We start from the raw sequence: 12,384 nt of genomic DNA on the forward strand, positions 1-12,384 counted from the left end.
AATTGTATTTTTTTTTCTAGGATTTACTTACAAGACATAAATTGCTCAGTGCAGAATTTTTGGAACAGCATTATGATAGAGTAAGTATGTATGATGCTATTTAAAGAGTCACTGACTACTTTTGTTGTAAAAAAAAAAATGACTTTTAAATTGATTTTGTGCTAGAATATTTCTTTTACGTAGAAAATGCTTCTTTACGGCTCTGAATTCTTTGTCTAGTGAGACACAGAAGAGAGCGTTACTTGGTCAGAACAGAATACCATCTTTTCCATGGCCCCTGGCCCTTCACGTCACTTTCAAAGAGGAAGCGCAGGCTCTATCGACACGAGAGACAGGGAAGCGTGTCTGGTGCCCTTGCCCCCCACCCCACCCCCAGCTGCTGCTCACAGTCCTGCTGCTCCAGGGGCAGTGACCCCTGGGGCTGCAGAAACCTCTTTGTGAAACGGACACCTGTCCTGCAGCAGGCCTGGGCCAGACCCTCCTGCCAGCAGAGTCCCCTCCCGCCGTGGGGGCAAACGGACTCTTCTGCCCACGCAGTGCCCAGGCTCAGGGTGCCCCTGGTCTTCCTTATCTGGCTTTTCATGTCTGTGCATCCATGAGGACAGCCACAGAGATGCCCTCGGAAGCCATCCCCATAGTGGCCAGCACTCTGCTCGCCCTTTTTTCCTCTGCCCCGATGTGGTTGGCTCTGTTCTGGGTTTAAAATGACAGCCCCGTTCTTTCAGTTCCTTTTCTGGTTTGGGGACTGCAGTGCTGGGGATTGGTGGGGACTCCCCCTGCACCCTCAGTCCCCTTGATCCATCTCCCCTGCCTCACCAGTGTCTTGTCTACACCAGCTGCCTTCACGCACCCCGAGGGTCCCACACTCCCCGAGAGTAGACTCCCTGGGAGTGCGCAGGCGCCTGTGCGGCCGGCCCTTCGCCCTGCCGCTGCCCCACACCACCACAGGGCTCCAGGGGGGCTGTTCGGTTTGTCTTTTAACACGTCAGACCTCAAAACCAGCCAGAAGTGCCTGCTCACTTCCAGGAAGTGGACTGTAGCTGTGAAATCTCTTTCACTTTATGGTAAAAGATGTTTGCAAGAGATGACTAGTTGATAGGATTTTACTGTCTGGCCAACTGAGATCTCTTAACAGAAATGTGCAGCCAAAGCTGATAGAGGTCAAGGGAGGTGGGGGAAGGGGATGGATCGTTTAAGTTACTCCAGGATGGGCCGGGAGTGAGGCTCAGCAGTGGAGCACTGGGCATGCTTGTGTGAAGCCTCAGTTCAGTCCCCAGCACCACAAGAAACAGTAACTTCTTGTTATCAGTAAACTAAGCTTAAGCTGGGGGGATAGTTAGTCCCCACCAAAAAGTCCATGCTCTGGAATCCGGGATACTTGGCTCCGAGCTTACTCTAAAGCAAGGCGGAGAGGGAAGAAAAATCAGTGAAAAACTTACAACATCTGTCAAGCAAGGCAGGTGCTGCTGTGTTTCAGAACAGTCTGTGCGGTCACTGGGACCGGAGAGGGAGTTCCCCGGCCTGGCCTGCGGTCCAGGGAGTGGGTGCCCACCCTGCAGGCACGCCCAGGAGAGGGACTGCCGTGAGTCTCGCCTTGAGGCAGGAGGTTGAGCGCACAGTCGAGTCCTTGACTGGCTCAAGGCCAGTGTCATTTTCCGTCCTGTTCCGGTGGTCACTTGAGGACGGAGGACCAGTGTGACCGTGAGCTCATCCATCCCCTCTGAGGGGACACTTCTCTCTGATCTTCAGGGTGGGGGTCTGGAAGTCTTTCCTGTCGAGGGGCAGGGGCAGAACGCTGGGAGAGCACAGGCACTGCCTCCGCGCGTACAGCAGGACCGGTCCCGGCCTCCGCTGCAGTGAGGGCCTGGTCTAAATGCCAGAGGCATGGGCCAGAGCCACAGTGCAGTGGGTAGCGCGCCTGATCCCCAGCACCCCATACTGTCGCCTGGGGGCACACCTGCACCGCCACCCCCCTCTGTCTCCATAGGAGTGGTCCTTGAGCACAGAGCCAAGGGTAAGCCCTGAGCACTGCCAGGTGTAGTCAGAAAAATAAATAAACTTCACAGGTCTGGGTAGGAACGCCCTTTGTAAAGCTCTGGCACGAATGTGTTCTGGCCACAGGTGACTGAGCAGACGCCCTCTGCCACCTCCCAGCCAGGGCCCTCTCAGAAAGCGCGCTTGCCCAGGGGCTGGGGCTTGCCTGCTTGCAACCTAGACCTGAGTTCAGTCTCTGGCACTGCCATGTCCGCTGGAGCCCCAGTAGGTGTGGCCCCCGCATGGCAGTCGTCCCACACCTGCTGGCTGGGCAGCTGCAGAGCCTGCTGCTGGGAACGGGCCTCCAGGCTGGAGAGACGCCAGCAGGCAGTGCTTACCTTCCTTCCCAGCTCCGGAGTTTCGCATGGGCCCCTGGCACTGCTTGGGTGTGACCCATAAAAGGAAAAAGCCTCTGGCCAGTCAAGGGATTCTCATATGACAAAATTTTGAAGTTTTAAAACTCACCCTTGGAGGCCGGAGAGTACAGCAGGTGGGGTTCTAGCCTTGAATGTGTCGACCGTGGTTCCATCCCCAGCGGCCTGTGTTGGTCCCCCGAGCCGTGCCAGGAATGAGTGCAGAGCCAGGAGCAAGCCCAGAGCCCCACTGGGTGTGGCCCCAAACCCAAAAATAAAAGCTCCCCTCACCGTCCAGCAACAAGAAGATACAGCTGTGAGCCTAAGACCTGGCTTTCGCATGCTCTGACCCCCTGTGTGCCAGCGCACTCCTGGCGGGCCCTATCTGGCGATCACGTGTCGTGGTGGTCACTTCCGGAGTCTGTCGCTTCCTGCGTTCTCCCAGTCTCATTCTCTCATTTCCCCAAGAGCACGTTTTCTCCTCCTGTGTTAACAGAAAGCTACACACACAAGCTTCATTGGTGTTTGCACCAAGCCCCGTGTTCTCCCGAGCCCACCTGGCTGCTCTTGCTGAGGGGCGCTCCCTGTACTGGTGCCTAGCAAGTGCGGAGCTGCGGTGAGAGCTCCTAGAAGCACAGTGACCCAGCCCGGATCGGGGCCGCACCTTACGACTTCTGTCTGCCTCGGGGAGAGGGGTTGGCAGCGAGAAGTCCCGCGCTTCTGCTGGAGTTAACACAGGGCTGGGTAAAGAACTCCCCCTGAGTCTGCCCTAGTCCACTGCGTTGAGTCTTGCAGGTTTTGTGACAACATGGGTTGTGGCCAGTGTGTGTCAAAACAGCGTGGCAGTTTGTAGTGAAATAGTCATTGCTTTGGGGGCCAGTCCTTTGAAGAGACAGGTAACTCTGTGGCTGTGCGCTGAGCTGCATGATTAAGTTGTGAAGAATTGGTGCTTTGTGTTTTCTCATCCAACCCCTGGAAATGACAGTGGCCTAGTGGTGGGGGGAGGGAGCTCTCTCTCAGGGTAACAGCACAGGCCCAGAGGAAGCCGTGTCTGGGCCTGGCTAGAGTAGGGCACCAGGGGCAGGAGCCTGGGCCAACCCGCAGGACCCGGAGCAGGTTGGGGAAGGTGTGGCACCACAGAGGGGCATGTGCGACGGCGGGCTGCAGCGGGGCTGTTCCAGGGCAGCCTGAGTCACGTGGTGTGTGTTTCCTTGTCTTTCAGTTCTTCAGTGAATATGAGAAGTTACTTCATTCTGAAAATTACGTGACAAAAAGACAGTCACTGAAGGTATGACAGACAGTTGTGGAGCTCTTGTCCTCCTCCTGTGCTGAAACATGTATTTGGGAGACTGATCCATGTCAAAGACCTTGGTGGGAAGGTGTATTTGTGTGTGGCAAAAGGTGGGGTTCAGCGGGCGGGTGCGGGAAGTCAGCATATCAAGAAAGGATCTGGACAGTTCCATTTGGAACTAAAAATGACTCCGTTCCAGATTTAGAACTCTAAAGCGGGGGTTGGAGGCTGTATGCCGTGGCAGATTCCAGCCGGCTGGCTATTTTTGGGAACAGCTGTTTGCTTATTGTCCTGAGTGCTCCTGGCTGGAACCCCCAGTGTATGTGGTTGCCCCAGATCCAGACGCACTATGGGAGCAGAGTGAGCTCTCTGCTCTCCGCCCGCAACAGGGAGTTTGCTGACCCGTCTTCCTGCGGGTAATGGTCTGTGTGCCTCGTTTGCTCACCGCAGTGTTGACTGTGAATGATATAGATGAAATCACAGAAGTAGGGGTAGAAAAATAGTTTTATTTGTCTGCTTCCCTTTCCCCCTTGGTTTTTGGTGGGAGTCCTCCCTGGCAGGACCCAGGATTGGATCCTGGTCCTCTGACCGCAGCATGCGCCCTTCCAAGAGCCATGAGCTTGCCAGGCCCACTCTGAGCCATGCTGTGCCCAGTTTTCCGCAGAAGTGTCTGGGTTCACATCTGTCAAGGCGAGTGTCTGCTGCGCGCCACGCCCTGATGGGTGGGGTTGGGACTGTGTGGGAGCCCTCAGCAATGGCCTCGGGCGTCCCCTGCAGGTGCTTCTCAACCTCTGGGGAGCAGTGGTGCTTTGAACATGAGCACAGAGCCAGGAGTGACCCCTGAGCACTGCCCGCTGCCACCCAGAAACCAAAACTAAATTCATAAAAATGGACTTACTTTGAGAGTGGAGAGATAGTGCAGCGGGGAGGGCACTGGCCTTCATGGTGCCAACCCAGGTTCAATCCCCGGCATCCCATAAACTGCCCTGACCCCACCCTGTTCCTGAGCTGGGGGCCTGGGCTGACTCCTGAGCATCACCGTGGCCCAAAAGCAACCAAACTGATTTTGTTTGCATTTTCATTTTCAGCCACATTGGCATTTATTTCCTCCTGATTTTATTTTACCAGCAGTTTGTATTTTGGTAAAATGCAAATTTTGCCTCCTGGCTCTGCACTCAGGAATTACTCCTGGTGGTGCTTGGGGGACCATATGGGATGCTGGGGATCTCATCCAGGTCAACCGCGTGCAGGGCAGACAGCCTACCCGCTATCTATCACTCCGGCACAGCGGGTAGGGCGTTTGCCTTGCACGCGGCTGACCCATGTTCGATTCCTCCGTCCCTCTTGGAGAGCCCGGCAGGCTACCGAGAATATCCCGCCTGCACGGCAGAGCCTGGCAAGCTACCTGTGGTGTATTCGATATGCCACAAACAGTAACAGCAAGTCTCACGATGGAGATGGAGACGTTACTGGTGCCCGCTCGAGCAAATTGATGAACAGCGGAAGGACAGTGCTACAAATTTTGCACAACTTGTCTTCCTTGTGCCTGACATTTTGTATGTCCAAAGACCGTAAAGACTTCCTAGTCTCCCCTGGAGAGCCCAGTGAAGTGCATCTTCCGCTGATGGACAGTGGACGGTAGCAGAGCCGCTCGCCTGCTCCCACTCGGTGCTCACCCCGCATCTCTCTGGGGCGGGCACTTGCAGGGCGGGAGGACCTGGTACAGAAAGAAAGTCAGTGCAGGTCACTTCTTGGCCAGAAGGTGAAGTCGACAGGAGCCTCTCAGGCTTCTAGATTCTTCCTCTCTGTTTCCTCTAAATCCCACGGAGAGTAGATTGGCTTTCCTGCACGTTGGGCTGGTTCTTGGTTAAATGGTGACATACTTGCTCTCTCCGCCTGGCTTTCCTGAGGACTCCACACACCTGAGCCTGGCCTGGGGCCCCGGAAGGGCCTCTGCACTGGGCGCTGCTCGTGCGCTTACTCGGCCAGCACGCGCTTTGCCCGTGTTCTCCAGGCTGCGCCCAGCAGCAGCGTTCATGCGGGCTCCAGCCCAGCCTCACACGTGCAGGGCGCCTGCTCTGCGCCTGGGCTACTCTCCCGCCGCCCCTTCTCCTGGGACGGTCACGGATAAAAGCAGGGAGCTCCCGGCACTGGGCGAAGGAGCAGAGTGGTTTCCATAGTTCTGGTGAGAGAAGGCGCAGTGAGGACTGTCGCTACTGAGTATGGGCAGCTGCGACCTAAAGTCTTTTGTTCCAGGAAGTGCAGATAACACGTTTTTTTAAAAATTTAATTGAAATTATTTCTCAATTAAAGCAAGGTATGTTAGTTGGCAGAGCTTTCTTCTCTGCCAGGTTCTTTTTAGGAAGCGAACACAGATCCTGGGGCACCTGCATCATGCTGGCCTCTCCCAAGAGTCACGTCACACTTCCTCTCAGTGAGCCCCCGACAGAGACGGAAGGACGGGGCTGCCAAGCGGGACTCCGCTGGCTGTGCGCAGTGCAGCTCTTCCGAGTGCTGGGAAGAGCAGGCGGAGGGCATTAGGGGAGGTGCCAGAGGGGAGGTGCCGGAGGGCGGGCTCTGACCGGGCAGCTTCCGATGATGCTTCTTTCAATTGCCGTTGTAGCTTCTCGGGGAGCTGCTGCTCGACAGACACAACTTCACGATCATGACCAAGTACATCAGCAAGCCCGAGAACCTCAAGCTCATGATGAACCTGCTCCGGGACAAGAGTCGGAACATCCAGTTTGAGGCCTTCCACGTCTTCAAGGTGGGGCTCGGCCCGCCAGCCCCCTGCTCACCCACCCACAGCTGGCGGCAGGGCAGGGTGGTGGCCAAGCGAGTTCTCGTGTGTGTGCACTGGAGAAGACTCGGAACCAGGGTCCCTGGGCTGGAGACAACACGCAGCAGGGGGCACTTGCCGTGCCACGGCTGAGTCGCACCAGGAGTGACCCCTGAGTGCAGGGCTAGGTGTGGCCTCAGAACCGAAGGGAAGAAAAAGAATTGAGGTGCCATTGATTTTAGAAAGAGAATTTTCGAGGCTAGTCCTTTATCTGAGTGTAGATCGGGCCCTCAGAGTAGGAGGTGATCGTGTGACGCTCCCACCAAGGCTGTCTTCAGGTCTGTCCTCCCTGTGCCCAGAAATGCCCAGTGCCCATTTGGTTCCGAAACCTAAGTCAGCGTTCCTGAACGAGGTCCAGGATAGCCCAGAGGCCACAAGTGGGAGTCCTCTGGGAGAGGGGGCTCCGGGCAGGCGGGTGGGCACGGTCCCCAGGTCCCCGTTAACCGGCGAGGGGCGGGGATCAGGCACGGGGCCGCCTGCAGTGGGGCTGCAGCTCCTTGCCTGCCTCTGCTCACCGCGCCGCCCTCCTGCACAGGTGTTCGTGGCCAACCCCAACAAGACGCAGCCCATCCTCGACATCCTCCTGAAGAACCAGACCAAGCTCATCGAGTTCCTCAGCAAGTTCCAGAACGACAGGACCGAGGACGAACAGTTTAACGATGAGAAGACCTATTTAGTGAAACAGATCAGGGATTTGAAGAGACCCGCTCAGCAAGAAGCCTGATAGCCAGCCAACCTCGAAACTCTTCATCCCCGCCCAGCACCTGCTGTTAGCTGTCAGCGTCAGCCTCCCCGACATGAGGAGCATTCCTGCTAACCTGCTGTCGTGAACGGTTTTCATTTGACCTACTTTGTTCCGTGGGTCGTTATTTTCCCCTTGTTTTTTTCTTTTTTTTTTTTCTTTTTTGTTTGTTTTTTGGTTTTTTGGTTTTGGTTTTTCTTTTTTTCTTTTTCTTTTTCTTTTTTTGTTTGTTTTGGTTTTGGGGGGTTTTTAATCCAAGGTGGAGAACGTAGCTGCTGCTTTCTTACCCACTAGAGCACCCGTGGCCAGGCTTGATCTTCATGTCATTTCAGAATGCAGAGACTTGGTGACTCTAGTTGTGACCGTGGCTGGGTTCCTGAGGGCGAGTGGAGAGGGGCGTGGTGTAGGGAAGGGGCGTACGACAGGCCGTGAGCCTTGCCGCGTGCATTTGCCTCAGTGACAGGCCTGGGCTCGGGGCTGGCTGAGGCCTCGCAGAGAGCCTGCGGTGGAGAGAGGTGGCCTGCGAGAGGTGATCCTTACTCTTAGCGATTTCTCAGAAGTGTGACACTGCGAAAGGTCATAAGGAAACTGTATATATGCTTTTCACAGCTTTCTAGAATTTCCCGACATTTGATTTTCTTGAGACGTATAAACCTGGATGTGTTGAAGGGTATTTGTTAATTTTACTTTTTTAAGGTATTTTAAAATAGTAGAGCTAGCAATGACACTTTGCATTTCATTTCAACGATGCTTACAGGTTTCTTTTGTATATAATTCTTAGAATGCTCAATTCTTTTAAATGATTTAATTTGTACAGCAGAGGAATGTTATTGTATTAGTATGTAACTATTACTTAATAGTGAGTTTTTGCAAAAAAAAAAAATGAATGCTCATATGTAATTGAAATCCTTCAGATCACACGAAAATGCTGATTTCACATTTCAGTACCACGGCATTAAAAGGAAACAAAGTAAACCACTCCTTCGTGCCCAGTTATGTAGCGGGGTGCTGTCCAGGGGCTGTGACACGGACCCAGAGCTCAGGACAGCTCAGGACTCTGCACTTCCTCCTGCCATCTAGATAAGCCACCGCGTGGCCAGACCACGAGTGATGACGCCCAGCGAATGCTCAGTGAATGCTGGTTCTGTGTGTGCGTGGGAACCTCTGAAGACCACCTTTTATTTCTTAGAGTAAATAATCCAGTACAGTAGTTGTGAAAACGAATCATTAAAACTTTGGCTTCTCTTAAGAAGAATCCCTAGTCCTAGGCATCCTGCGAGGAATGTTTTTAATGTCCTGTTCCTTAATGCTGCAAAGTATCAGTATTTATAAAGTGACTGATTTTGCACCACTTTTTTTGTTACTGTGACCATGGGCAGAACGACTTCTAGAATCCTAATCTGCATCACATTCTTAGGACGGTGTCTGCCGTCCTAGCGGGGCGGAGACCACAGCTAACAACTTACAAATCAGTCTGCCCGTTCAAGTTCAGCATGGCCGTAGCTGATTAAGAAATTCACGTAATTCTTCCTTTGCTAGCCTCTCTTACTAATTATTTATCAGCCAGTAAAGGAAGATTTCCCACCCCACCCCCAAGTGATGATTCCATGGGTCTGAAAGCCTCTGTCTAGGACCCCCGTTAGGAAGCAAGGAGAGACCACATTGGGCGCTGCTGTCCCTGACGCTGCCTCCCTGGGCCCCGGGCAAAGTGCCTGGGGCGTTTCTGCGGGACATAGGGGAAATTTGGTCTCAGCTGCAGAGGAGACAGGCTCGGCCGTGATTCTGGGGGTCCCCAGGTGTCTCGGTTGAGGGTGAAGATGTTCGTCCGCTGTTGGTGGGAGCAGGCCGGGTCTCGCCTCCCTGGGTAGACACGGGGGCACCTCGAAGGTGGCATCCCCAGGGCAGGCTTGCTGTCACACCAGGATCGGACAGGGGAGGCCGCTTTTGTGTTCCTGTTTTTGTTTCTAAACAAAAATGGGATGCAGAGTTGCAGGGTTGCATTTGAGTTTAAGGTCATTTAATCTATTCCTATTACCAAAACTTCTGGACGTGGCTTCCTTTGTGTTCTAAAGGTTTGATTTTACTGCAGTCAGGAGGTGTGATTTTTAACCCTTGAAGTAAGCAGGCAGAGATGTACACAGTTGTCAGCGCTGCCGTGAAAGCATTTCCTTCATCCTGAGGAAAAGTCCATTTCTTATCAGAATATCTGGCTGGCCCTGTAATTTAAATTAAAATAAAATTTTGGAGAAACAGCACTGTTGGTCTTCCTGGTGTCTCACACAGAACCTGCACAGGACCCTCCCTCCTTTTCCCTGCCCCCCCCAGCGGGTCCCACTGGGGTTGGTTTGCTGGGGGAGGGGGGTGTCTCTCTGCTCCTTTGGAGCCTGGGGTTCTTCCTTCAAAGGGGAGCCCCTGAGCAGTGTCCCTGGCCGCCTGGGGGACACCTGGGTGACACCACGGAATCCGGACTCCAGGTGCCCTCACCCTCCTCCCCCTCACCCGCCCAGGCACCTACCCTCCCGTCCCAGACTCGGGCTCCCCTGGGCTGCCAGGATTGGGCCTGGTTCTGGAAGCTGCCCAGCAAGAGACTGGGTGGCCCCAGCACGCACCCCCTTCCCGCTCCGCTGCCACACCCCACATGCACAAGCACAGGGACGGGACTGCAGCCCTGCCACACACATATACACACACACACACACACCACACTCGGGGACACGACCGCAGCCAGCCCTGCCCTCCACACATGCACAGCTCCCAGGTGGCGTCCACACCGCTCCCTGGGGACGGAACTCAGCCATTTCAGGTCCCTGCTGCATCTTGGGAGCCTCCCGCCCTCTCGGCCCTCTGGGTTCCAGAGCTGAGTATGAGGACGAGGCAAAGCTCCCGGCGCCCCTCCTTGCCTGCCGCCTCCCTCCCCAGAACCCACGCCTGCCCGCTGCTCCGCTGCTCCTCGCTCTCTGTAGCCCAACAGGGAGAGATTGAAGACAGGTGTCACCCCATCCCTTCTGCAGCTGCCCAGTGTGCCCCTGGGGTTCCCCGGAGGAAGAGACCCCCGCCTTTCGTGTGTGAACTGTGAGGACGCAGGTGGGTATTTCCTGGCCCTCTTGGCTCCCAGAAGCCCCGATGGGCCCGAGCATGCTCCGCCATGCTCGCCAGGTGACTCAGAGCTAGGTGCTCTTCACGGGGATCACTCACGTGCGCCGTGCTCATTCCCATCTGGCACGATGCTCACAGGCAGGCAGTGGGCCACCCAGTGGAAAGTTCCAGAAAAGGTTCCCACTGCTTCCCACTGCTGGGGTGGGGGTGGGGGCAGGCACGGCCCTCGGCCCTCCCTCACCCAAGGGCCCCTGCCGCTCCCCTCAACTCTGCGTGTGTGCCCAGACTCCCCTTCCAGGGCAGGAGGGCGGGCTCCCAACCCAGCAGAGCCACCCAGCACCTGCTCATCCCCCAACCCCGGGCCTTCACTGGGGCCACCCATGTTCGCTGGTTACCCGGTTCTGCCTCCACACCTCACGCCCCAGTCAGCCGGCTGAGTCGGACCCACCCCGGGGGGATGGGCTTGTACCTGTTTACCCTGCGAGGCCCTGGGGCTTCCTGTCCACTCCCCCCCCCACCCCACTGCAGCCAGCCCAGCCCCCGGACTAAGCAACTATCCCGCAGGGACCGTGGGGGGCCGACCCCTGGCCTCCACCCGCTGGAGCCCCCCAGATCCGGCCTTCAGAAGCACGAAAGCTCCCCCAGCCCCTGCCTCCCTGGAAGGGCTTTCAGCCATCATTCAAAGCGAGAAACAGCAGGTGCAGGGGGGACCAGTGAGCCCCCTCTCTTATGTGTGGCACACAGAGGACCCCAGAGGCCGTGGGAGCAAAAGTCATTGGGGCCACCAGTTAGAGAGCAGGCGGGTCTGGTCTCGGGTCCCCAAAGATCCGCCGTCTCATTGTCAGAAGTGGGGGAGCGCCCGTGGGACCCGGACCCCACTCTCCGTCTTTCTCTTGCCCAGCCTCAGGCCGATTTCACAGCTCTAATGGTGAGGTGACCACACAGCGGGGGATCTAGTTCCCGGATCAGGTGGGGCTCCAGGAACCCCCCAGCCAGAGACGCATCCCCGCCTGCAGGGCCTCCGACCCCCCTGGGGAGAGTTTTCCATCCAGGGTGTTGGATTGGGCCTTGCTTGCCCCCACCCCATCCACCACAGACAACCAGCCCCTCACAGCCTTCCCCTGTGCCGCTGGCCCGACCCGGCTTCCCTGTCCGGGAGAAAGGCTTGTGCTCTCGAGTTCTCCGTCACTGGCGCCCGGTTTGGGTTCTGTACGAGGGCAGGCGCCCGCTGGCCGCTCACCCTGTGCCTGCATCCCGAGGAATGGCCTCAGGCTCTCTCTGATGTGGGGGCGTGGGGGTCCTCAGAGAACTGTCCTGGGGTCCATCCTGCTCCTTGAAGGACAGCCGGCCACTATCTCTGCCGGGCCAGCTCACAGGGTCAGAAGGGACCGGTTCCATTCGCCACGGGCGCTGATCTGGACAGCCGAGACGCCTTCCTCCTGCTCTGGCAGGTCCTGGAGCCCACCCGTCCCCCGAGCCCCCCCCCACCGCTGTTCCCAGACTGCAACCCGGAGAAGACACTTCTCTCTCCCTGCAGCATCTCTCAGCAGCCGAGGCATCTCCCTCAAACACCCACACTTTGGCTTCTTTCTTTTTGGAAATTGCTTTGGAAGTGACCCTGGTTTCGGGCCCCTTTTGGGGATATTTCCCGGGCACATCATTGGAACTAAATCACATCCCCGCTGAGCTACCTGTAATTTAAAAGGTGTCCACTGGATGGCAGCAGAGACCCTCCAGCCAGCAGCTGCTGCCCCGTAAGAAAGTAGGTGGAGGGGCTGGAGCGATAGCACAGCGGGTAGGGCCTTTGCCCTTTCACGAGGCCGACCCAGGTTCGATTCCCAGCATCCCATATGGTCCCCTGAGCACCGCCAGGAGTAATTCCTGAGTGCATGAGCCAGGAGTAACCCCTGTGCATCGCCGGGTGTGACGCAAAAAAAGCACTGCACCATAGCACTGCACTGTAGCACAGCACTGTCATCCCGTTGTTCATCGATTTGCTCGAGTGGGCAATTGTGAGACTTGTTACTGT

The 12,384-nt window shown here is 56.2% G+C and overlaps 1 protein-coding gene across 1 annotated transcript in view; it reads left to right on the top strand.

Moving 5' to 3' along the window:
* Positions 1 to 9,514, top strand: part of CAB39 (calcium binding protein 39) — an 89,576-nt gene extending 80,062 nt beyond the window's left edge. Inside the window, exons 6-9 of the mRNA XM_055120403.1 lie at positions 21 to 80; positions 3,610 to 3,675; positions 6,302 to 6,445; positions 7,053 to 9,514. Of these exons, the coding sequence (XP_054976378.1) occupies positions 21 to 80; positions 3,610 to 3,675; positions 6,302 to 6,445; positions 7,053 to 7,241 (459 nt within the window). The 3' untranslated portion in view covers positions 7,242 to 9,514. The remainder of the gene's footprint in view (positions 1 to 20; positions 81 to 3,609; positions 3,676 to 6,301; positions 6,446 to 7,052) is intronic.
* The last annotated feature ends 2,870 nt before the right edge of the window (positions 9,515 to 12,384 follow it).

This window comes from Sorex araneus, chromosome X, assembly GCF_027595985.1.
Source record: "Sorex araneus isolate mSorAra2 chromosome X, mSorAra2.pri, whole genome shotgun sequence".
Taxonomy (NCBI): domain Eukaryota; kingdom Metazoa; phylum Chordata; class Mammalia; order Eulipotyphla; family Soricidae; genus Sorex; species Sorex araneus.